The sequence below is a fragment of the Neophocaena asiaeorientalis genome, unplaced genomic scaffold, assembly GCF_003031525.2.
Source record: "Neophocaena asiaeorientalis asiaeorientalis breed wild unplaced genomic scaffold, Neophocaena_asiaeorientalis_V1.1 scaffold85, whole genome shotgun sequence".
Taxonomy (NCBI): Eukaryota; Metazoa; Chordata; class Mammalia; order Artiodactyla; family Phocoenidae; genus Neophocaena; species Neophocaena asiaeorientalis.
In genome coordinates this window covers 9,516,410-9,542,598 of record NW_020174301.1, presented here as the reverse complement: position 1 = coordinate 9,542,598, position 26,189 = coordinate 9,516,410, and the positions used below count along the sequence as shown (strand labels likewise).

The window sequence follows — 26,189 nt, the reverse complement described above, 5'->3', positions numbered from 1 at the left end:
TTGTCTCAGCTTTAAGATTTGTTCCAATTGTTTTTTCCTTTAGTTCTCCTTATCAGCCAGTAGGCCCTAGCCAACAGCAAAAGACAGCAAATATTAATGGAAAAACCAGGAAGGAATCAATATGTCTAAAAACTCACTTATTATAAGCACATTTGCTCATGGTTGAAATTTTATGTGACTTACAGCACACAGTTTTCAATTTTAACATTTCTGAAGTAAAAATTAAACTTTAGACTAAACAGATGATTTGGTGCTACATCATAATTTGTGATAAAAATTAATAAGTAAGTAAGCATTTCATGATGTTAGTTTAAAAGCACCATGACTTTCACAGCCATAAGAACGTGTTTGTGGACCACTCCCTCATAACTGAAATCTGCCACATCTGCCATTCGGGCCCTCGGAACCCTGTGCTCTACCTTATTCTCAGCTCGACTGCTGCTTCCGCTGCAGAAAAACACTTGCCCACTACCGGAAGGCCATTTCCCCTGGCCCTACCCTTCCTTCAAGCTCAAGTACCAACACCTTGGAGAAGTCTTCTCTCACCAGCCCCAGCCCCTTCTCCCCCGGGCAGGCCTCACCTGGCTCTGACAGCACAAGCAGCACTGATGCATCATCTGTGGTCAAATCTCTCCCCCTAACTAGACAGCATACCCTCAGTTCCTCTCCAAATCCCAAGAACTCAGCACATGCCTGATCTAAAACATATACTCATAAAATACAGAACAACTCAATTGCTTAAGCTAATCATAACAAATCAGTCCTATGACTTTACAGTCATAGTACATATAAAGAAGTGGCATATGTTAAGTTCCAAAGAAGTAACACAAACTAAAGAACCACAGAAGTTCAAAAGATGGAAGGATCAACGAAAACCATGTTAATACAATAAAAATAAAATAGCCACCCTAAGTGCTACCTAATTTTTCTAAGTATACAGAAAATCTCTGTAAAGTTAACTTAATGAACATTAAACGAGTTATTCCCAATAGTTTTATTCTTTTGCAATGTTTTCTAGTTGTTGCTGTTATTGCTCTGATTTGGATTGTTGACAACTTTTTGTTTCTGGTTATTTTTTTTTTTTTTTTTTTTTTTTTTTTTTTTTTTGTTTCTGGTTATTAATTAATGAAATGTATCCGTGTTCCTTCTTATCTCTTTAGATGGTGAGAAGGACTGGGAAAAGAGAAAATGCGCTAACATTTATTGGATGATAAGCTACACATGCATTACTTCATCCTCACTGCAATCCTATAAGGAAGGCATTATCACTCCCGTTTTATAAATGAAGGAAACCACAGACCAGAAAAATTAAGCAGATTGCTCGTGAATATGTAATTAATAAGTGGTTGACTGGGAATCAGGGTGACCAAGTCATCTTTTTGTCCAGGACTTACCCAGTTGTTGCACTGGGAAATTCTCAAATACCAATTCTAAGGCTGAAAGTCCTTCATCCCGGAATTTGCTCAGCCCCCGGAAAACCAGGAATTGGCATTTAATTGGAATTTGAATCCAGTTCTGGCTGACTCCCAAGTCAGGCCTTCCATCAACTCCATTACTGTGCCCGTGGGCAGGGAGCACAGTAGCTGACCTAACCATGATGGTATTAACAAAAACTTCCAAAATATAAACAAGCTAGTCACAGATGAGTTTTTTCTTATAGGTGCAGAGGTGAACTTTACCAGTTTGGCTGCTTTATGTTTTACAAAGTTAGCTATCTTCTTCCTGGGTCCAAGTGGTATCCCCATTTCCTTCAGGTCATCCACTGTACACATAAGCTTTAAAAGAAAACAAACAAGCACATTAATTAGTCAATCTAATGATACATGAACTGAAATTTAAAAAAAGGAAATTATGAAAAGAAACCGTATCATCTAAGGCAACTGAATATCCAATTTGTTTAAAGTTAATTTCTTTTCTGTCCCCAGCCTCAGGTAATTTTTTTTAAATCATGAATTAATTTAGGCTGTAAAATTTTAGGCCTCCACATCTAAGTCATTCTTTTAATTTTTTTTGCGGTACGTGGGCCTCTCACTGTTGTGGCCTCTCTTGTGGAATACAGGCTCCAGACACGCAGGCTCAGCGGCCATGGCTCACGGGCCCAGCCGCTCCGCAGCACGTGGGATCTTCCCGGACCGGGGCATGAACCCGTGTCCCCTGCATCGGCAGGCAGACTCCCAACCACTGCGCCACCAGGGAAGCCCCATTCTTTTAATTTTTAACAGAAAATACATGCATGTTGTACAGAATTCTTTCCTCATACACAGGAAAAACAATTTTAGACAAAAATGAATCAAACTATCATCAGTTCCTATTTCCCCTCATCCTGGCCACATAGTATATTAATATCAAACCCTTAATATTCTTGCCAAACTAATAGGTTAAAAAAACCTCACTGCACTTTTTTTTTAATAAATTTATTCATTTATTTTTGGCTGCGTTGGGTCTTCGTTGCTGCGAGTGGGCTTTCTCTAGTTGCGGCGAGCGGGGGCTACTCTTCATTGTGGTGCGCGGGCTTTTCATTGCAGTGCGCGGGCTTTTCATTGTGGTGGCTCCTCTCACTGCGGAACACGGGCTCTAGGTACAAGGGCCTCAGTAGCCACGGCGCACGGGCCCAGCAGTTGTGGCTCACGGGCTCCAGAGTGCAGGCTCAGCAGTTGTGGCGCATGGGCCCAGCCGCTATGAGGCATGCAGGATCCTCCCAGACTAGGGCTCAAACCCGTGTCCCCTGCATTGGCAGGCTGATTCTTAACCACTGCGCCACCAGGGAAGTCCCTCACTGCACTTTTAATTTATATTTCTCTCAAGAGTTTTCATATGATAAGAAGTTATTTGTTATTTTCTTTTCTGAATATCATCTGTTCATATTCTTTGCCTATTTTCCTATTGTGTTGATGGTCTTTGTGTAACTAACTTATAGAAACTTTGAATAATAAGAAAATAAACCCTTTGTTTATAATGTGTGTTGCAAACAGTCTTCTTAACCTTTTGTTGGCCTTTAGATGTTGTTTATGCCATCCCCTGCTATGCAATTTTTTTTCCATTATGGCTTCTGGGTTTTATGTCATACTTAGAAAAGCCTTCCCAGATTATTAAAAAAAGTTCTCCTGTTTTTTTCAATTTTTTTTAAACGTTTAAGTCTCTGCCTTATCTGAATGCACTGTGATGTAAAAGTGTTTAAATCTTATTAATTTTCAATCTCATACAAAGGAAAAACAATTTTAGACAAAAATGAATCAAACTATCATCAGTACCAGAGATTCCATATCAATCTTTTCCTTTTCAAAAGTGCTAACGTATTCAGAGAGGCTAAGTGCTTCCAGAGTTTCTTGCAAAGTCAGGACTTCTTCATTTTCAACATCAAGGTCACAAGACTCATCCAACGTCAGCTTTGGCTCTTCAGGTATCTTTTAAAAAAAAAGTTGGGAGAACATTACAGAGTTCCCATAAAATGTCTTCTGATCTACGGAAAAATCTTAATTCTGTCCTATACACAAATCATAATTTTTGGCAGTTTGCTATCCAAAGTTTGAATATTCTGAAAAAGTATATAAATTTAGTAAATCACGCATGCTCCCATTTCTTACAATAATTTACTTCACATTTTTTAAAGAAACCATAAACTGTCTCTCACATTTAAATTTATAATACATAAGGAAGACGAGTGAGAAACTCAAATAATGAGCTCTATGATTCCATTGCACTCCTAAAGCTCAGGGTATTTTGTTACATAGAATCAGTTCAGATTGTGGAAAACTCTTCAGCTCCAACTCTGAATCTAGAGGTCAATTGGGCCATACCTGCTTTTCCTGAAAATGTGGCTGCTTCACAACTCCATTAGCAACAGCTAAAGGCTCAGGAGACTTTGATAAATTCAAATCTTTTTGATTAGACAGGATGTCAAACAATATTAAAGAACCTTAAAAAAAAAAAAAGAAGCATTTTGCTTTATAATGTACTAGGTGCTTTTATAACACTAAATAAATTCTCCTCCTTTTTTTTGTTCAAAGTCCCAAGCAGAAGTCACATAAAGTTAGATGTTAATCAAGATCTGATAATCAATATTCTTGTTTTACCAAGTAGTAGAATAAATTAAAATATAAAGCATTCCTAGGTAACATGAAAGGCAAATAAGGCAGAATGTAAACTCAAAGCATTCATTTCTACCCTTTATAAAACTTAAAATCTATAATTCTAAATCTTGAACTAACAACGTCACCCACATTGAAAGCAGGGATGACTCAACAAAAATTGTATTTAAATGTGGCTATTTGGAAGTTTTACCTAAACTGTGACCAGCAACAGAGACCCCTCCTTTGAAGTCTGGGTTCCGACTCATGAAGAGTGCATACAGACGGTTTATCTCCAATCCCACTTTCTCCACAATCCTCTGACAGTAGATGGGGCTGTTGTAAAATAAAATGTCTAGCAAGGTTTCATTAGTAAAGTGACGAAACCGACCAATACTTGGTAAAGTGATTTTCTTAATATTCCTGTTCAGAAAGAAAAAGAAGTATGTTTAGTCAGTAAGCACCTTAAATTTATCGGTTTTTAAAAGTTTCAATTTTGAATCCTGAAAATACACTAAGTAAAAAAAGATCCCACAGACTAATTATGAGTTGATTTTATAGACAGTTACTGTAAACAAATCAAGATAAACCAAAGAAGTTGTCATTTGTGCCTATAACTATACTATGAACTTGGGGATTCTCTGAAGTTATCATATAAAATAAGGCCAAAGCGAAGATTTTTAATTCATTTTTAAAGAGGAAAGCCTACTCTTCCATTTTTCTTCCAGTTTACTGGAAATCAGGATACCTGACAAAAATTGTGGGTGGCCAGGACAATAGAGAATGTAGCAAGAAGTAAAAAAGGAGCTTAATGGAATGAAAATCTCTCCTGATTTGAGAATGGCCATACTTCAGGAATACCCAAAGAGAGAGAAAGCACCCCCATAACAGGGCTTCACATGGAGAGAACAGAATGTTTGTAGCGTTAGTTTTATTAAAGCACGTGCCCTGAAACATCATGATGTTCACTAAAATCCAAGTATGTCATTAGCCCTGTGTCCCCAGCATAAATATTTTCTAAATCTGTGCTTCCCAACTGGAAGCATTCCAAATTGAGTGGAGGCATTTTTAGTTGTCACAGTGCCTGGTAAGTGCTGCTGGCATTTAGACTAAGGATATTAAATGGCCTACAATACACACAACAGTCTTACATGACACAGAACTGTCCTGCCAGAAGAGTCTCCACTGAGAAACAATAATCAGTGGTTCTCAACCAGGGGCGATTTTATCCCCAGGGGACATCTGCAATGACTAGAGACATTTTTGGTTGTTAAATTAAGGGTAAGGCCGTGCTACTCTTATCTAGAGGGTAGAAGCCTAGGATGCTGCTAAACATCCTATAGTGTACAGGACAGCCCCATGTGTGAACCACTTATAGATCAGTATTTTAAAACCAGCTTAAGTTTCTTAGATTCTCTTAAATATTTACAATAGGAATACACACACACGTACGTATGTATATACATGCATGTGCACGCACACACAAAGTAGCACATAAACTTAAGTGTTTAATCATATGTCAGAACAAGTATATAAAGTTTTTAAGTGTATCTGTTGAAGTCATAATAAACTACTTTATCCTATAGTTTAAAATTTGAATCTAAGTTTGACTAATCTGAAAACCAAGCTATCAAAATCCACAAACCTGTCAACACCTGTGGCATCCCCACCCAAGGAACTATGCCAATGAACCGGAAGGAATTCCACTCTGCTTACTTTCCGATCATCTAAAGATTTCTTGAAATGTGTCTGCAGCAATTTGAGAGAAACCACCCTAAAATCATCCACTTAAAAAAAAAAAAAAAAATTTTAGAGAAATGCAAATCAAAACTACAATGAGATATCATCTCACACCAGTCAGAATGGCCATTATCAAAAAATCTAGAAACAATAAATGCTGGAGAGGGTGTGGAGAAAAGGGAACCCTCTTGCACTGTTGGTGGGAATGTAAATTGATACCGCCACTGTGGAGAACAGTATGGAGGTTCCTTAAAAAACTACAAATAGAACTACCATATGACCCAGCACTCCCACTACTGGGCATATACCCTGAGAAAACCATAATTCAAAAAGAGTCATGTACCAAAATGTTCATTGCAGCTCTATTTACAATAGCCCGGAGATGGAAACAACCTGAGTGTCCATCATCGGATGAATGGGAGGGAGGGTGACGCAAGAGGGAAGAGATATGGGAACATATGTATATATATAATTGATTCACTTTGTTATAAAGCAGAAACTAACACACCATTGTAAAGCAATTATACTCCAATAAAGATGTAAAAAAAAAAAAAATCAGGGAAGACAAATTAACTTGATTAAATTTTCCTAGCTTGATTAAGTAGTTAGCAATTACCTCCTTTATACCAGTATTTTTTATAACACAAACTTTTCAAGAAAAAAAAAAAAAGATGACAAAATCAGTCCAAAAAAGAAAAAAAACCAACCTTTCGGAAGTTCTTGTTCGTGTTTCATTATTTTACAGGAATATATAAATGACTGAAAAACATTAGCTCAACTACCATTACTGGGAGGCAGAAATGCACTGTGGGTAGACTCTGGAATCAAATTACCTGCTCCAGAACCTACAGACCGTGACACGGGAGAGGTTAACTCATCCTCTGGGCCTCAGTTCCTCCCTTAATAGTAAAGATAACAGTAACAGCACCTACACTCCAAAGGGTTATTGTGAGGGTTAAATGATACAACTCATGCAAGATACTTGGGACATACCAAGTATTCAATAAATATGAACTATTACTACAAACATAAAAATAAAACTTCCAAAATTTAAGTAAACCAGGCAGATTCACAATTCCTTTAAACAACTTCTGACAACTAATTCACCATAAATCAGTTCAACGCACAGGTGTTCCTAGTGGCTGGAAGTGCTCAGGCAGAGGTTGTCAAAAAGGCTGAATTATTTCCAAGATCCCTTCTAATTCTTCACGATCTAGGATTTTATGAGTTATAAATGTCATAAGAGCAAATGAAGTACAAAGTAGTATTGCCCAGTGATCATTTAAATCTCCTCTTACAGTCCCTCAGCCAACAGTATACAGCTGGAAACCATCTTAAAAATGAAGGTTTAAAAGTTCTAGTAGTTCTCCAATCATTTCATGAAATAAAGTGACTAACGCTTACCACATTCAATAATGCTTCTAAAGCGCAAGTCACACACAGGTCCAATGCCATGCACTATGAACACCAAATGGTCAACCGGAGGCATTTCCCCTGCAAAAGAAAGAAAGAAAGACATTCATCCATGCATATATACATACACACACACACACACACACACACACACAAGCTGGGGACTGTTTAGGTTTTCTTAATTGAATAGCAATATTCAATACCCCTTTTGTCATCATAAACTTGCCAAAATCAGATGAACGCAGCTCAAAGTCCACCTTTTGGCAAATAACAGTGAACTAGACCAAGGAGTGGAGGAAGCAGGCCATTTGTGATCCCAGAAGCTATGAGCCAATGACGATCATCAGTTTTGTACCTATAGAGGCTCCATAACCTTGTAATTTCTTCAGAACTCCCCAGGGCACTAAGCCCCACATGGAGATTCCACTTGCCAATATAAAACTTCAAAATCTTTTCCCAAAATCCTTCTCTTTGTTAGATTCACACATACTATACATGAACATTTCCAAGTTAAATCTACTATTTTACTCTGGTTATTTCATACAGATTCATAACATGAGTACATTTATTTCCAAATCCTGCTCACTGCCTTTTTTTATAAATAAAGTTTTATTGCAACACAGCTAGGCCCATTTGTTTGCATACAAATGCTTTCACACTACAATGGCAGAGTTGCGCAGAGATACAGCAGAGTCTGCATGGCTTGCAAAGCCTAAAATATTTACTACTTCGCCCTTTGCAGAAAAAATTCACCACTCCTGCACTAAAGTAATACAAACTAGTTGAGGCATGACAAAACAAGCCCAAAAATATTGCCAAAAGCCTAGTTTCAACAGCAAAGTGCTTCTTCACAACAATATACATTTTAGAATCTATATTACATGGTTTGTGCACCTTCAACAGAATTCTAAATTAAAGAACAAACAGATATAAAAGTAATAAAAAGGAAAGATCTGTGCCAACCTAGCTGATTTCTGCATGTTATGGCAGGTAATCCTAATAACTATTTCCTTTTTTCATGATTCTAAAATAGAGAAGTCTAAAAATGACCTTAGTCCTAAACAAACTGTACGAACCATCAGGAATTTCATCAAGGTTATCATCAACTCCACGCTTTACAACCCTGGGCCTTGTCTGTCCATCTTGTGTGGTCCCCCATTCATCTGGCACTGATGAGGGCTGGAACTGAACAATAACCTTCAAGATACGAGAGAAGGATTATGACAGAGCTCACTATCAAATTCATTCTCACTATAAGCTAAATACATAATAAACTACTTCATAGTATAGTTTATAATCAGATACTTGTACTGTTCCTCCAAAATCAATTTTGTTAACAGTCCTGCTAGCGTTCAGTAACCATTAAAACTAAGTAAATCAATACCATTATTTCGAATGCTTATGTTGGAAAATAATACAACTAAATCAGAGGTAGTATGCCTTGATTTAAAAATATAACAAACAGGGCTTCCCTGGTGGCGCAGTGGTTGAGAGTCTGCCTGCCGATGCAGGGGACACGGGTTCGTGCCCAGGTCCAGGAAGATCCCACATGCCGTGGAGCGGCTGGGCCCGTGAGCTATGGCCGCTGAGCCTGTGCATCCGGAGCCTGTGCTCCGCAATGGGAGAGGCCACAACAGTGAGAGGCCCGTACCGCAAAAAAAAAAATTTTTTCCTCCCCCAAAAAAAAAAAAAAAAAAAAAAAAAAAAATTCAGGTTTACACATAAGAAATAAAAGTAGAGGAATCCTTGTTTTATAAATACATATAAGGCAAAATCCTCTAAATAACAACGTGCAAATTCAATCTCAATGTCCAAAACGGATTTACCTACCACTTTTCAGGAAGACATATACTATTCTGTTAAATCAACTGTATTAAATTTAGTCCAGTGTTACATGGAAAAATCTCAAATAAACAACCTAACCTACCATCTAAAGGAATCAGGAAAAGAAGAGCAAACAAAGCCCAAAGTCAGCACAAGGAAGGAACTAAAAAAGATCAGAGAGCAAATAAATAAAATTGAGACCAAAAAAAAAAAAACAACAGGAAAGATCAATGAAACCAAGAGCTGGTTTTTTGAAAAAAATTAACAATATTGATAAACCTTTAGCCAGGCTTACCAAGGAGAAAAGAGAGAGGACCCAAATAAACAAAATAAGAAATGAAAGAGGAGAAATAGCAACTGATACCACAGAGACACAAAAAAAACCCGTAAGAGAATATTATGAACAGTTATATGCCAACAAATTGGACATATTAGAAGAAACAAATTTCTAGAACCATACAACCTGCCAAGACTGAATCAAGAAGAAACAGACAATTTGAACAGACCAATCACTAGTAGTGAAACTGAATTTCTAATAAAAAGAACTCCCAGCAAACTAAAGTCCAGGACCAGAGAGCTTCCCATGGGAATTCTATCAAACATATAAAGAAGAGCTGAGAAGCTGATACCTACCCTTCTCAAACTATTCCAAAAACTGAAGAGGAGGGAACACTCCCAAATTCATTCTATGAGGCCACCATTACCCTGATACCAAAACCAAACACACTACAAAAAAAAAGAAAATTACAGGCCAATATCTTTAATGTATATGTAAAAACTGTCAACAAAATACTAGCAAACCGAATCCAACAATATATAAAAAGGATCATACACGATGATCAAGTGGGATTTATTCCAAAGATGCAAGGATGGTTCAACATTTGCAAATCAATTAATGTGATATACACATTAACAAAAGGAAGGATTAAAAATCACAATTATCTCAACAGATTCAGAAAAGCATTTGACAAAATTCAACATCTATTCATGGTTAAAAAAAAAAAAACTCTCATCAAAGTTGGTACAGAGGGAACATATCTCAACATAGTAAAGGCCATTTATGAAAAAACCCACAGCTAACAGCACACTCAGTGATGAAAAGCTGATCATATTTCCTCCAAATTCAGAAACAAGACAAGGATGCCCACTCCTGCCACCTCTATTTAACATAGTATTGGAAGTCCTAGCCACAGCAGTCAGAGAAAAAGAAATAAAAGGTATCCAAACTGGAAGGGAAGAAGTAAAACTGTCACTATTTGCAGCTGACATGACACTATATATAGAAAACCTTAAAGTCTCCACCAAAAAACTATTAGAACTGATAAATGAATTCAGTAAAGTTGCAGGATACAAGATTAGTATACAGAAATCTGTTGCTTTTCTATACACTAAAAATGAACTATCAGAAAGAGAAAGCAAAAAAAGACAATCCTGCTTAAAATCTCATCATGAAGAATAAAATACCTAGGGGGAATTGCCTGGTGGTCCAGTGGTTAGGATTCTGGGCTTGCACTGCCAGGGGCCCAGGTTCGATCCCTGGTTGGGGAACTAAGATCCCACAAGCTGTACACACACACACACACACACACACACACACACACACACACACACACGATGGAATATTACTCAGACATAAAAAAGCATGAAATTCTGCAATCTGCAGCAACATGGATGGACCTAGAAAATGTGTGTAGTGAAATAAGTCAGAGAAAGGCAAATACTGTATATCACTTTATTTGTGGAATCTAAAAAATAAAACGGATGTATCAATAGATACCAAAACAGAAACAGACTCACAGATTAAAAAAAAAAAAACCAAAGTAGTGGTTCCAGTAGGGACAGGGAAAGGGGTAGGGCAAGATTGGGGTGTGGAATTAAGAGACACAAACTACTACATATAAAATAGGTTAGCAACAAGGATATATTATACAGCACAGAGAATTATAGCCATTATTTTGTAATAACTTTTAATGGAGTATAATCTGTAAAACTACTGAATCGCAATGCTGTACACCTGAAACAAGTATAATATTATAAGTCAACTATACTTCAATTAAAAAATAAATTAATAGTTTAACATTAACCTTCCACCTCTCCCAAAAAAACGAATGCATGCAAGATGGTATGTAAAATTTTGTATGCTTATATAAAAAACAAAAGTTAAAAAAAAATTAAAAAACAAAAGGGTAAGTGTGGTTACCATTAAGAGGCAAAACTAGGGGAATGCAGAGGTAAGAGGCTTTTGTTTTTCATTTGATACCCTTTTATACTGTTTAAACTTTGATGGCATATGAATGTTTTTATTTTTACTTATTTTAACAACAGTAAGGACTATAGAGGTGGTTAGAATATAGGTTTTTGTTTTTCTTTTACACTTTTCTGTAATAAATAGCCTATGTTCTGAGAAACTACCATATTACTAGCATTATGCTAAATGCTTTTGCATAAATTACCTCACTTCATCAAAAATATGACCCTGGGGGGTAAATCTTATTTATTGTGAGTGAGGAACCTGGAGCTTAGAGAGATTAAGGATGGTAAATGGAAGACTCTAAACACCACACCCAATATCTTTAAAAAAACAAGAAAGGTTTCCAGAGATGATACAAATAAAGAGGAAGAACTTATTTTTACTTTAAAGGTTGAAACAAACCATCATTAAGGGCAAGGTAGGCAAACTATTGCCTGCAGGTCAAACCTGGCCCACTACTTGTTTTTATAAATAACATTTTATTGAAAATAGCCAGGCCCATTGGCTTACATACTGCCTGTAGCTGCTTTCAGAGACTACATGGCCTACAAAGCCTTCAATATTTACTCTCTGGCCCTTCAGAGAAAAGTCTGCTGAGCCTGGATCAAGTACAAAAATTTATCAAGCTTAACTTCAACGATGCATACTAAGCTTCAGCTACTGTGTTACCATAAACAGAAACATCATGAGACAAATTTAAATTTCATTTTAGTTTCTATCATTGATATCAACTGTAGCAAACTTAAAAGCAATGCACTAGTTATAAATATATCCCTACTGCAGAGTAAAAATGAACATTTATCAAACATTCAGTAAAATAATTATTTTTTAAAACCTAAACACTTTAATATCTTAAACAACATCACTACCTTTGGATTGTGCATAACAATTGTCTCCCCACTCGGAAACTCTAATCTGCGGTGCCACTGATTTGTGGTTACAGCTTTTTTATATTCAGCCTACAAGGGAAACAACATACAATCCAGTAAGACAAATCTATTAAGAGAAAGTGTGGAAGAAAATTATAACTATGATAGTAATAAAAATAATAGTAATAGCAGCTCTCCTGTACTAACTGGCTACCATACTTAATATCATTTTACATACAGTACCTCACTTAACCGCTCTCAATCAGCGCTAAATAATATTATCCCCATTACCTACAGGTGAAAACCAAGGTTTAAACAGTCTATTAATTTCCTAGGGCTGCCATAACAAAGTACCACAAACTGAGTGGCTTATAAAATCAGAAACTTATTGCCTCACAGTTCTAGAGGCTAGAAGTCTGAAACCAAGGTGTCAGCAGGGCCACATTCCCTCTGAAACTCATAGGGAACTCCTTCCTCGCCTCTTCCTAGCTCCTGGTGGTCTGTCAGCAATCTGTAGTATTCCTTGGCTTACAGACGCATCATTCCAATCCTCTACTTTCACATGGCCTTCTCCCTCTACGTTTGTCTTAACATGACTGTCTTCTTATAAGGACGCCAATCATATTGAATTAGGGGCCCACCCTACTCCAGTATGATCTCTTCTTAATTATATCTGCAACAACTCTATTTCCAAATAAAGTCACATTCTGAAGTACTAGAAGTTAAGACCTCAACCTATCTCTCTCTCTTTTTTTTTTTTTTTTTTGGTGGTGGGGGGCAGACACAATTCTAATGCTAGCAGGCAGTTTTAGTTCACAGTTGCACAAGACCACACAGTGATCACAGAGGTAAGGAGCAAAAGCAGAACTGTGGTTCACGCCCACCCACGACCTTCTGACTCCAAAGACTTGACTGTCCCACCACTTTCTTACTCTCCCTCCAGAGACACTATTCTGCTCTCTATAAGGCAAAAGTCTGAGGGTCTCTTGGAGAAAGATTCAAGACCAGGTAAGGGGGAACCTCTGGTACACCCACTGTCCAAAGTCTTTTTTTAAATGAGTAACAGTGGGACTTCCTTGGTGGCGCAGTGAAGACTCTGCGTTCCCAATGCGGCCCGGGTTCAATCCCTGGTCAGGGAACTAGATCCCACATGCATGCCACAACTAAGAGTTCTCATGCCACAACTAAGGAGCCCACTGCTGCAACTAAGGAGCCGGTGCAACCAAATAAATAAATATTTTTTAAAATGAGTAACAGTGATTATTTGACAATCATGTCAAAATAGAAGTGTTTCTTTTTGTCTCCTGGGCAGTCATTCAGTAACAATTCCTCTCCATCAGCCTCTATCCAGCTGACCCTCTTCCTCACTACTTTTTAAAAAAATTTTAATATATTTGTTTACATTTTTTTAAAAGCAAGATCACAAACAAAAATGTTTAAAGATTCACCATCTTAAGAATTATTTTCATTTCTTCATATTCCCTTTCAATCCACAGCTTTATAATAAATCTTGTCTGGTAGAGTATGTTTCTACTTTTCATTCTTCAAAATGGTCTTGATTACTCTTGATACTTTGATCCTCCATATAAAATTTAGGAGCAGTCTGCAAATTTTACTTAAAAAACCCTGATGTGACTTTGATTGGGATTATATACAATTTATAAAATAATTTGGGAAGAACTGACATCTTTATTATGTTGAGACTGTGCATCTATGAATGTAATATTTTGGTCTATTTCTTTAAGGTCATCTTTTACATCCTTCAATTCTGCTTCATAGTTTATTCTCCATAAAGTTCATATATACCTTTTGTTGGACGATTTTTCTACTTAGCCTGTAGTTTTGTTAGTGTTATAGTCTTCTTTTATTATTATGGTTTCTAATTGGTTATTTCTATTGTGTAGGAATGTTATTAATTTTTATATGCTGATTTTATATCCACAGACTTGCTGAACTCTTACACTGGTACTAATGAAATTTCTAGAGGTTCTCCTAGTTTTCTATGCAGACATTGGTGTAATTATCAAATTAAGGTGTTTTTTGTTTCCAATTCTTCTATTGTTTTGTTTTAGTGCTCTGATAGGATAGGATCATCTACAACACTAGCAATATGTATCACTTGATTCTCATTTTCTCACTGGCTTTTTCATTTCCTAACCTCCTCTGCCTCTTCCCTGATCTGGCTTGAGTTTCCTGGGTAGAGGCTGAACAGGAACTAAGGTCTCCTAAAGTTAAGAACAGCTATGTGCTATTGAGACGGTCAATACATGAATTCCATCCTCGAAGCCTGTGTCACCCATTTATAATCAAATATAGTATACACTTTCAAATACTTAGACTTGAAAATATATACTTTAGCTTCAAAATAATAGGACTAAACATTCAACCTTGGGATGCTATACCTTCAGTAGGGTCTTGTCAAGGGTACCAAAAATTATAGTACACATTTGTTTGTTTATTTATTTAGGTCTAAAATTAAGCCAAAGATATCAGCATTCCTTTACATATTTTATTCCTTATTCAAATGATTAAAATTATGTTTTAGGAGACTGGTGCCTCCTGATATTTGGTATTTCCAGGAACAAAATTAATTTTATGCCTTCTTTTCAGTCTTTGCCCTTACCTGGGTTCTGACTCAGCTCTAAATCAGTGTTTTTCAAACTGTGGGTCATGACCAGCAACAAACTGTAAAATTAATATTTTCAATGACATAGAAAATATCTAACTGAATGACACCTAGTGAGGTAAGTGTTGTTCCATGTACCTTTCTTTGTTTCTAATGGTGCATTAGAGCTCACTCATATCAGCTCACAAGAGCTGATCACACATACCGCTTCCCAACTCTGTGTCTAGTTACATCATGTTGCTAGCTTACTATTGGCCATGGTGGGAGTATTCACACCATGGAAATCAGCAAACACTATAAATCAGGGGTTTTTTTCCCTGGAGAGCCAGTTTACCAAACACCACTGCCTCTGATAAATAAACACACATACTCATGTGTGTGTATGTGTGTGTGTGTGTGTGTGTGTAAAATGTGGGTACTAAATCTCAATCTAAAATGTATTCTTACTACGCGCTGAAATGAAAAACATTTGAGGCCTCTGTTCTCAACAAGCTTCTTTTCCAATTTACTTAACCCCAACTAACATCTGTCTTAACTTCAGGCCAATATTCACCTTTTTGTACTGTTTTGGTTATAGAACAGTATTTCATAGTCACTATTATAGAGATTAATATTTATAGGGCAGGCACAATTGATAATGACTATGACTAAGGATTACATTTACAAATTTTCTTTTGAAAAAGCAAAATACTCCACAAAAAATCTGTACTATTATAGGTATAAGAAAAACACACACAAACACACAAAAAGAAAAACACGTATATGAATAAAGAACAGTTTAAAAAAATATTTTTAAAATGTAACATTTTATTTGAAAGGATGACAAGATTGTGATTTAATTTTTTTCTTATTTCTATTCATTATATTATGATGTTCTTCAAGGACAAAAAAATTTAGTAATTAACAGTCAGTTGCTAAACTTGACTGTCAGCTCCTAAACAGAACATAAAGCCCAGTCCTTGCTTGAAGCTTTCAAAATATGAATCTAGGGAAGATTAACATTTTAGAGGTCCCTTTTAATGTCAATATTAGTATTGTTTTAATGTTAGTGTTGGTTACATAAGTTTTAGTTAATACATTAAAAAATAGTAACTAAAATGTTCCATACTCCATTTCCCATGTATGCAGATGAATTCATTTAACTTATTTCAAATATTTAATTACTCAATTATTAAGTAGAATTATAACAAGAAATTAACACAATTATGTAAAACAACATTAACCACCAATTTTAAGATGGCTAAAAAGTCTCACAATATTTGTTCCTATTCTTATATTTGTTTTCATAAACCAGAGGTGAATTTCAAGCCTTTTACTGAATATTAATTTGAAAAGCATCCATCTCCTTGGCATGTGTTGTCAGCAGCATAGCATAGCAGCCTAAGCTCTTTTGAAGATTTGATATAAGTACCTTATTATATTAGATCTGTGATGTTCCCCTGAAAAACGTTCTATCTTTAGACACCGAGGCCACAATTAGTACCTCATAAAAGATGACACCGATTAAAAGGCCATCTTCTCTGCACACAGGATCAAGATAGGCTGTCTTGTAAATAAAGTCTGCTCCACTGTGAGTGATGTTACATGAGGCTCCAACGTATACAGAGTCTATGTGTTTTAAAGAAAAGCATAAAGGAATAAAGTCCACGTACCTCCAGTTTTTCACTGAACTCCTCTGTATAGGGAATAAATCTGCTGTCTGTGTCCCCTTTGTAAAACCAAGTACAGCGTCTCACTTCAGCTGGCTCCTCTTCCCAGTACACGGCTTTCCTCATCCGGTCATAGAGGTAAACGTCGTAGCGCCCTCCATCAGTGCCTAGAACCACATTCTCAGGGTCTGGTTGGACTGGAGCACAAAGACCACATTTTAACTCGACAGTTACAAGGTACATTTAAGAGTAATAAATAATGAATATGGTGACTCATCTATCCTTAAAGACAAAGAACTAAGCTCATTTTTTTAAAAAAACAGAAGTTTAAGATTAATCTGTGCTGCTCAAAATGATGATTCTTTTAAGTGGAGAAGAAATAACGAGGGTAAAATATAAAAGCATGATCATGAAATAATTCAAATAATTGGTAGTTTTTTGGGTTTTTTTTAATCAAAGCAGCAATGCTCCATGAAGCATACTTCTAAAGAATAGGTGATTTTTAAGTCCCAAGATGAAATATCATCAGGATAAACAAAGAAACCTACTTCTATAGTGAAGACTTCTCAGAGTCTTAACACACTCTTGTGCACTATCTCAAGAGATGGATGTAGTTACAGCACTTCCAAAACTCATCTGACCATGGAACACTTTTTTCACAGCATCTTCAGTAACAAGAGTTCCATAGAAAATGCTTTATAAACGCCCTATAGCTACAAACAAATAAGGGAAATAAGAAAACTGACACGTGGGTTATATGAACGACTCTATTTCTTGGATTTAAACTACCTTTAAACAAAAAAAGAAAATTACTAAAACATTTCTTCAAATACCTTGCTCAAATAACTCAGAACTTACATTAATATTATCATCTTAAGGTACAGAGACTGGCAGGCTCTACAAGGATTAAAGAATTTGACATTCATAAAAAGTAGGCCATGGATAAATACTCTTCATTTCTCTCTTCCTAAAATCAGATACAAATGATGCAGGATTTGTGCTTACCTGAGTTATAGATTTCTTCAAGATTCAAAGAGTCAAACACACTGAAAGGCATCCACAGTTGTCTGTATTCTATCTCCTTGCAGTAAAACCAGTGGGGTTGGACAGGTTCATATTGGTTTTGAAGTAGAAAAGGAGATGACGCTTGCACAGAGGGACCCGCAGGTCTAGCAGGTGCCTGCTGCTGGGTTGGAGGAGACAGCCCTGGCTGCACTGAAGGAGGAATCTGGGGGGGACAAAAGTTAGGACCATCACGTCTGTCCAAAGGAACAATTCTGTATATGTTTCACACACAAACTAACATAGTAATGATTATCCTAAATATTTCTCTAGACAACTATTTAATAACCAGGCTCCAAAGCAAGTAAAATTTTTAAAAATCTAACAAACCCCAAAATCAGTTGCAAAGTGAACAGGACTTTCTCACACTGGTGGCAAAGTAAACTAATACCTTTACAGAAATCAACCTAGCAGTATGTCTCTTGTGATTCATTTAATCTTTAAAATATGCATATTCATTGGGAATTCCCTGTTGGTCCAGTGGTTAGGACTTGGCGCTTTCGCTGCTGTGGCCCAGGTTCAATCCCTGATCAGGGAACTAAGATCCCACAAGCTCCATGGACAAAAATAAATAAATAAATAAAAATAAAAATAAAATGTGCATATTCCTTGACCTAGACATTCCATTTCTAAGAACTTATCCTAAAGATATAATTGTAAAAATTTACCCATAAGAATGTATATCAAAAAGTTATTTATAATAGACAATCAGTGGACACAATCTAAATGTCTAATAGAAACCTGATTAAATAAATCATCTTTTACTCATATGCCGGAATTCTCTAGAACCATTAAAAACGTTTTAGAAAAAATCTTAATAACACCTAAAATATGTTCACAAAAAACATACATAATGCTTGTGTTGGGACTTCCCTGGGGGCACAGTGGTTAGGCATCTGCCTGCCAGTGCAGGGGATACGGGTTCGAGCCCTGGTCCAGGAAGATCCCACATGCCCTGGAGCATCTAAGCTCGTGCACCACAACTACTGAAGCCTGCGCACCTAGAGCCCATGCTCTGAAACAAGAGAAGCCACCGCAATGAGAAGCGCGGGCACCACAACGAAGAGTAGCCCCCACTCAGGCACAACTAGAGAAAGCTCACGCACAGCAACAGAGACCCAACGCAGCCGAAAATAAATAAAGTAATTAATTAAAAAAGAAAAAAAACCTCAAAACACTATGCTTTTATCTTGAAAAAAAGGATAAGAAAGACATAAAACAAAATAAAAACAGGGTTTTCTAGCGGCAATTTTTATTCATTTGGCTATTCGGCATTTTTCAAATTTTCTGTACTGAAAATACTTTTAAAATCAGAATACAATTATTTTTAAAAATTTTTATTAAAAATCATTTTAGAATATTCTATCAATGCAAATGTACTGAGGTTGATAACTGTACTGGGGTTATGTAAAAAATACCCTTATTCTCAGGAAATACACACTGAAGAATCTAGGAGTAAAGAATCATAATGTATTTAACTGATCTTCAAATGTTTCCCCCCAAAATTACACATATACAGAGAAAGGAAGGGAGGGAGGGAGGGGAGAAAAGGATACTCCAACACGTGTCAGCATGCACGTTCACAAATGATAGAACAAATGTTCATGACAGGTAAATCTGGATTAGGGTACTGGGGTGTTCTCTGTCCTCTTTTTATGTTTGCAACCTTTTTTTTTTTGCTGTACGCGGGCCTCTCACTGCCGTGACGCCTCCCGCCGCGGAGCACAGGCTCCGGACGCGCAGGCTCAGCGGCCATGGCTCACGGGCCCAGCCGCTCCGCGGCATGTGGGATCTTCCCGGACCGGGGCACGAACCCGTGTCCCCTGCATCGGCAGGCAGACTCTCAACCACTACGCCACCAGGGAAGCCCTGCAACCTTTTTTTATATTTAAAATTGTCATTTTAGAAATTCTTAATTAGGAATCTTTACAAAATTTCATCAGCAAACAAAGTATACTAACTTATATTACATGCTACAAATCTGGTTACTTTCCAATATGCTGAAATCCAACATTACCAAGAGTTTGTGTATTGGTAAGATTTAAATTAGATGGTAAATGGAACCCATTCTTTATCCCCAAGAGAGAAGTCAGGTTACACTCTGATTGAAATACTATTATCTCTGCCACACTGGGCTGGGTTCTTAATTCTTCCTTTCAGTCATTTCCCTTTTTTTTTGATTCAGTTCACTTCCCTTTGGAAGTCAGTTGAATAATTAGTGGGGAAAAAAGGCATAAAGGAATTTCATAAAATTTACCCAATGCAAAAGTTATTCCATTGCTCCCCTGAGACAGAGTTTGACTGTCTAGATCCAAACTCCATAAATGTAAATAAAAGAAATTATTGGAGTAATCAATTTTAGTCCCACTAATTGAGTGTTTTGATTGAGTAGTATAATTAAAAAATGAGAAGCTGGCAGTCTGTTAATAATTGCTCCAACTCTCACATGTCCCTAGATGACATTTGTTATTGATATCTTACATTAAATCTGGAAATATTGGCATATGGTTAACTCATTAAAATCAATTACTACCTCCATAAATAGATAATATAAACTAAAATATGAACCATTCAATGAGCTATCTTTAAAAGATTGTTTACTTCAAAGCATGTAGCTTAAAAAAAATACCCTCTGAAAATAATTTGTCATCATATTGATTATTTAAAGCACAGTGTTGGGCTTCCCTGGTGGCGCAGTGGTTGAGAGTCCACCTGCCAATGCAGGGGACACAGGTTCGTGCCCCGGTCCGGGAAGATCCCACACGCCGTGGAGTGGCTGGGCCCATGAGCCATGGCCGCTGAGCCTGTGCGTCCGGAGCCTGTGCTCCGCAACAGGAGAGGCCACAACAGTGAGAGGTCCGCGTACCACAAAAAAAAAAAGAAAAAAAGCACAGTGTTTCCAAAAACACAGGTTAAGATGAGAGCAATTAAAAATTACAGTGAGTAATTAGGATATAAAAAACATGTTTCCATACCGATGGCAGAGATCCTGGAGGCATCTGGTACATCTGAACAGGGGGTCCAGAGGGCAGGGGATGGGTAGGATGGGCCGGTGTTTGGCCCTGCTGCAGCTGTGGTGGTGCAATATAAGGATTAGCCCTGCTGCTTACAGCTGTGTGGCGATATGGATTGTATCCTTGTTGGGGCGTTCCTTGGGGTGGGCTCCCAAAATTTGAAGGAGGGAGACTACTAGGCTGAGAAGGCAGATAAGTATTTATTCCCATTTGTGAAGCAGGTGGAGCACCATAGTGAGCCTTCGAAATGGATGGTGAAAATGCATTCGACATATCTTGGGATCCGGTGGTAAAAGGGAGAGCAGTTGCGGGCTTGGAGAATGCTGACTGTCCAGCCGATGTTGCTGCAGTTGTTAACGGTGACTGTCCAATATTCCCAAAAGGATCACTACTGCTTGATACCTGAGAGAAGTAACTAAATGTCTGTGGGGTAGACGTGTGAGCAGAAGTCTGACCAAGGAAGCTGTCCTCCTCACCTACATCTGTGGAATCCTCTGAAAGGGAACAGAAGGGTACATGGTTTAAAGGTATGCCATCACTCTGTAGATAAGATTGTATACCGCAGATCTAGCAATTATACCTCTTATTTTGTTGTTCAAACTTACATTTCTGCATTAAAGACAATAATGAAAAACTTCTTTTTCTTTGAAATAAATAACTAGAAAACATGAATAAGAAACAAAAGGGAAAAATACTAACTCATTCGTAAGCTCACCTCCCAGAGACAATCACTGTTAACACGGTTAATATTTTGATACATACCTTTCCACACTTTAAAAATAAATATAGTTATATACTATTTATTTTGTAGACATGTATAAATTATGTAGACATATATGTATATACGAGAAGGTTTTAAAAATGGAAACAAAATCTATACTCCTAGTTTTACATGTTATTTTGAATACTGTTTTTTCCTGGTAAGAAACAATTCAAATACTATTCTGCTACCCAAACACACAAAACTTTATTTCTACAGTAAGGACAAGAAACTAAAGTACAGACATTAACTCTGTTGACAACAAGGGGTGTGTCAGGGCTCTTACCTACAAAGCACTGATTATATAAGTGAACATGTGGTATTTGTATTCCTGAGGCAAAGTAGGTCAACCATTAATTGCCATCCCTAAAACCACACAGTATCACAACCAGATAGTCATTAGAGAATGCCAAATCACTGGAAAAGTCATTTTCTAACTAAGGGAAGTTCTCCTCACTTCCCTTTGCCCAACTTGATCTTCACTGTGGGTATTATTAGCACCAAACTATTTATCCTCTCTTCTGCTACCAAGTCGTAAAATAGTGATAAAAACATTTTCCTTCTACATGGCCTCAAAAGTCCATTCTGGGCTTCCCTGGTGGTGCAGTGGTTAAGAATCCGTCTGCCAATGCAGGGGACATGGGTTCAAGCCCTAGTCCGGGAAGATCCCACATGCCGCGGAGCAAATAAGCCCGTACGCCACAACTACTGAGCCTGCGCTCTAGAGCCCACAAGCCTCAACTACTGAAGGTTGCATGCCACAACTACTGAAGCCTGCATGCCTAGAGTCCGTGCTCCGCAACAAGAGAAGCCACCGCAATGAGAAGCCCGTGCACTGCAACAAGTAGCCTGCACTCACCACAACTAGAGAAAGTCCGTGCAACAACAAAGAACTGACTCAGCCATCCATACATACACACATACATACATACATAAATAAACAGAAATAAAAAAGCCCAGTCTACCTTTCCTCAGGAAACTTTTAGGAGGCCTTAGCTTCTAACGTTGTCTTCCTCTTCCTAATCTTTTCCTTCTCCCATCTCATTCCCTCCCATTTCCAATTCCCTCTTATCTCCCACTCCTGGAGGCATAGAGCAGATCAGAAGGGTGGACCCTCTCCCAGTACACAGGCACACTAGTCCCTGCCCTTGAGACCTGCCAAAGGGTGGCCTTTCAAGCTCTGAGCTCCTTCTTGACCTTTACTGAATGAGGCCTTCAGCTCTTAGGCTGCTCTCATTATATTTCACACACATCAATTTAACTGAGATACTCCACTATTCAAAATACTCCTCTGAGTTGTTTCTTTGTAACTAAAAATATCTTCCTGCACAAGGGCCCCACCCCCCACCCCGGCACCGTCTGCTTATATCATTCTACTTTTCTGATACATTTACGATTCCAACCCTCTTTTTTCAGTCACATGAACCTCACTTGGACTCAGATTTCTTAGTTGATGTCTTAACATCTAAAAGCAGAGGAAAAAACCTCTGTGGTATCTTTCATCCTCTAAGACAACTTGGGATCAACCTGATTAGCATTAATTACAAACAAAATACTGATCTCAACAAGCTGCCAGCCTCACCTCAGGGGCACTTTCTAATTACATGTGGACACATCTGGCATCAAGAACCATAACTTTAATAAGCACCTGTATACCTGTGACACTCCCAACTCTGTCTCAAACTCAGACTGATCTTATGTGTCCCAGAACCTATTTTCCAACTGCCTCCTCAATACTTTTTGACAGGTTCAGCCACATATACCTCAGACTTAGTTAAGCCTGAACTGAATTTATCATCTTAACTGTCCCCCCTCATGTCCCCCTTTTACACATCTCACTAACCTCAACAGATGTCTGCTAACATCCATCCAGACACTCAAACCAGAAACCTCCTCTCTCAGACTGCTCCCTCCCCCTCACACCCTTCATTTAATCATTCAGATCCTCATTAAAGAAATATGTACACAGTATCCATTATATGCCAGGTGGTGCCATGTCTTGGGGCTGAAACTGAACAAAGAGAAGGGGACTCTGCACTGCACAGCCTGGACGCCCGTGAGTCACTAAATCCCAACAATTCGACTGTGTAGAAATCTCTCATATCTGTTCCCTGCTCTTCACACCCAGTGCGGCTGACCAGGGCTAGAGTGCCACCGGCTCCTGCCTGACTCGCAGTGGCTTCCAGATCGGCCACTCTTGCTTCGGTCAGCTTCACTCTAGTGCAATCTCTGCAATCTCAGGAAACTCCAGTCTTTCTGAAACACACCTCTAATCCCACTGCCTTGTTCAGAACCCTTCAAGGGCACCCTCCACACCCTACAGGGTAAACTACAAACTCCTCAGTGTGGTGTCTGAGGCCCTTCATGATCTGGGCCCCGCTAAGCACTTGAAGCACTCCCCTACATTCACTCTAGTCACATGGAGGGGTGCAGCGGGGGAGGGACGGGGTGAGAGGGAAAAAGCGGGGGATGGAAAGCGAATGTGAGTACCTACCACCAAATCCCACCAAATCAGCAGGTTTCTCTCACACCTCCAGACTCTCACATGTCTGTCTCCCCAGACTCCCTAATTTCTATGTATCCTTCAATATTCGGCTCAAGAACTGCCTCCTCTGTGAGGTCCTGAAGGTCCGAGGGATATCCTCTCCCTGGTCAGCCAGCCTGACAGCCACAGTTCTCACAGCAGCCTATCAATCCCTCTCTCCAGCCGTCATAAACCTGTATCACAATTACTTACACAGCTGGGTACACTGCGTCTGTATATACTGTGCAGTCGTGAGGGCAATGCTGTCTGCTCCTCTGTGTCTCCCGGACATCGGGAACAGGGCCTGGCAAACGAAGCTGCTCAATCCAGGTTTGTGAAATGAAATTGCTTCCTATGTGTCTCTTTCACTGACATGATTAACTGTTGCTTCCAATATGACAGGTTCTCCTTTTGTCTCTGGAAATTATCTGAATGGGTTTCCAATGATCAAATCTTTTTTAAAGGTAGAAAAATATTTGTTACAGAATTTTAGTTCTAAAAAGTATTAATTTTCCTATTAAAAAAATAAACCGGGCTTCCCTGGTGGCGCAGTGGTTGAGAGTCCGCCTGCTGATGCAGGGGACACGGGTTCATGCCCCGGTCCAGGAAGATCCCACATGCCGCGGAGCGGCTCGGCCCGTGAGCCATGGCCGCTGAGCCTGCGCGTCCAGAGCCTGTGCTCCGCAATGGGAGAGGTCACAACAGTGAGAGGCCCGCATACCGCAAAAAAAACAAAAATAATAAAAAAATAAATCATCTCCAAGAAACAATAGTTTTCAAGACAGGTAAGTTATCCTGTTACTTGGCAATGAATATGTTTAGCATTTACGGACAGTAACAGACACTAACAAGTTATATAGCAAGGAAGATGGGGCATGAATCAAACATCTGTGAAGCAGAGGATGACATGAAAACCCCATGTACAGACTTATTTATTCCTGCAACCTCCCAAAGCATTCTGCTCCAGCCATGCTAGTCCTCCACCAAAAATGGCAATGCTGAACCTTTCAGCCACACTATCAAAACAAGACATACATATTCCTGACTGCCACCCTTTCATTCATTCGACAAGTTTCTATTGAAAAATCGGTCTACAGCATACCAGACACTGTTCTAGGCATAAGTTCCTGCTCTCATAGAGCTTATATGTTAGTGGGATAAGATAAACAAATATGGGACTTCCCTGGTGGTGCAGTGGTTAAGAATCCACTTGCCAATGCAGGGGACAAGGGTTCGATCCCTGGTCTGGGAAGATCTCACGTGCCACGGAGCAACTAAGCCCGTGTGGCACAACTACTGAAGCCTGTGCGCCTAGAGCCCATGCTCCGCAACAAGAAGCCACAACAATGTGACGCCTGCGCACCACAACGAAGAGTAGCCCCCACTCACCATAACTAGAGAAAGCCTGCGTGCAGCAACGAAGACCCAACGCAGCCAAAAATAAAAAGTAAAATAAATTTAAAAATTTTAAAAAGATAAACAAATATTTGTACACGTCAGGTGGTGATAAGTACCAAGAAGAAACATAACACAAGGGAAGAGGAACCATCATGTATTGTCTCCGATTTGCCCTTCTTCACTTCTCCATGAAACTTTCCTCAGTCTTCCAAACAAGAATAAATTATTCAACAGGAAAATATTCAACATTTACTGAGGATCTATGTGCTAGGCACTAAACAAGATCCTAGAAATAAAAAGGTAAATAAGTTATAGCTGCAAACTTCAAGAAGCCCACAGTCCAAATAGAGAGGCAGACATGTTTATTTCTTAAACATTTATATAACACTATGTGCCAAGCACTATATTCCGTGCCTTACAAAAATCAGTTCACTTCTCATCACAGCGCATATGGAAAATGAAGAACAGAGAGGTAAAGTAACATGCCTGAGGTCACACAGCAAGTAATTGGCAGGGCTAGGGCTGGAATACAGTCTGTGCTCCTAAACACCAGCTCTGGGTTATGCCACGTAATCGTTAAAAAGCAATCTCCCTAGACAATAATAAAGATATGTACAAAGTGCTAAGATGCACACAGGAGTAGGGACATGAGAACAAGCAAGGGCTCCTTAGAGAAAATGATGCATCGCCTTGAAAGATGACTGCGTTCTGTACCTCTACTTTGCAAATACTACGTGTCTATCCTAAGAGATATCCTACAGTACCCTAGGAGAGGAGGAGGCACTGTCTAATTTTTTTGCATTCCCTGCAAGCACCTGTGGAATGCCAGTTCATGAGTGTCTAGCACTGGGAACAGTTCCTTCCACGAAGAGCTTGGCCCCCGCCCCCAACATCCCAAAGTCCTCAGGCCACTCAAACCTGGCCACTGATGGCCCTGGCAAGGTACCAGAGGGTCGGGTCCAGGCACAAGGAAAACCTCCCGTCCGACCCTC

The 26,189-nt window shown here is 38.6% G+C and overlaps 1 protein-coding gene and 1 non-coding gene across 5 annotated transcripts in view; one reads left to right on the top strand and one right to left on the bottom strand.

Moving 5' to 3' along the window:
- Positions 1 to 26,189, bottom strand: part of SEC23IP (SEC23 interacting protein) — a 50,092-nt gene that overhangs the window by 23,312 nt on the left and 591 nt on the right. For all 4 annotated transcript variants that reach the window (XM_024755950.1, XM_024755949.1, XM_024755948.1 and 1 more), the window contains exons 2-12: positions 20,477 to 21,009; positions 17,445 to 17,667; positions 16,443 to 16,636; positions 12,165 to 12,254; positions 8,297 to 8,417; positions 7,212 to 7,301; positions 5,713 to 5,854; positions 4,282 to 4,490; positions 3,798 to 3,916; positions 3,252 to 3,404; positions 1,680 to 1,775 (exon numbers count right to left, since the gene is read on the bottom strand). In XM_024755950.1, the coding sequence (XP_024611718.1) occupies positions 1,680 to 1,775; positions 3,252 to 3,404; positions 3,798 to 3,916; positions 4,282 to 4,490; positions 5,713 to 5,854; positions 7,212 to 7,301; positions 8,297 to 8,417; positions 12,165 to 12,254; positions 16,443 to 16,636; positions 17,445 to 17,667; positions 20,477 to 21,009 (1,970 nt within the window). The remainder of the gene's footprint in view (positions 1 to 1,679; positions 1,776 to 3,251; positions 3,405 to 3,797; positions 3,917 to 4,281; positions 4,491 to 5,712; positions 5,855 to 7,211; positions 7,302 to 8,296; positions 8,418 to 12,164; positions 12,255 to 16,442; positions 16,637 to 17,444; positions 17,668 to 20,476; positions 21,010 to 26,189) is intronic.
- Positions 10,520 to 10,592, top strand: TRNAA-UGC (transfer RNA alanine (anticodon UGC)). Its single transcript has one exon. It is a non-coding gene; the product is annotated as a tRNA-Ala (tRNA).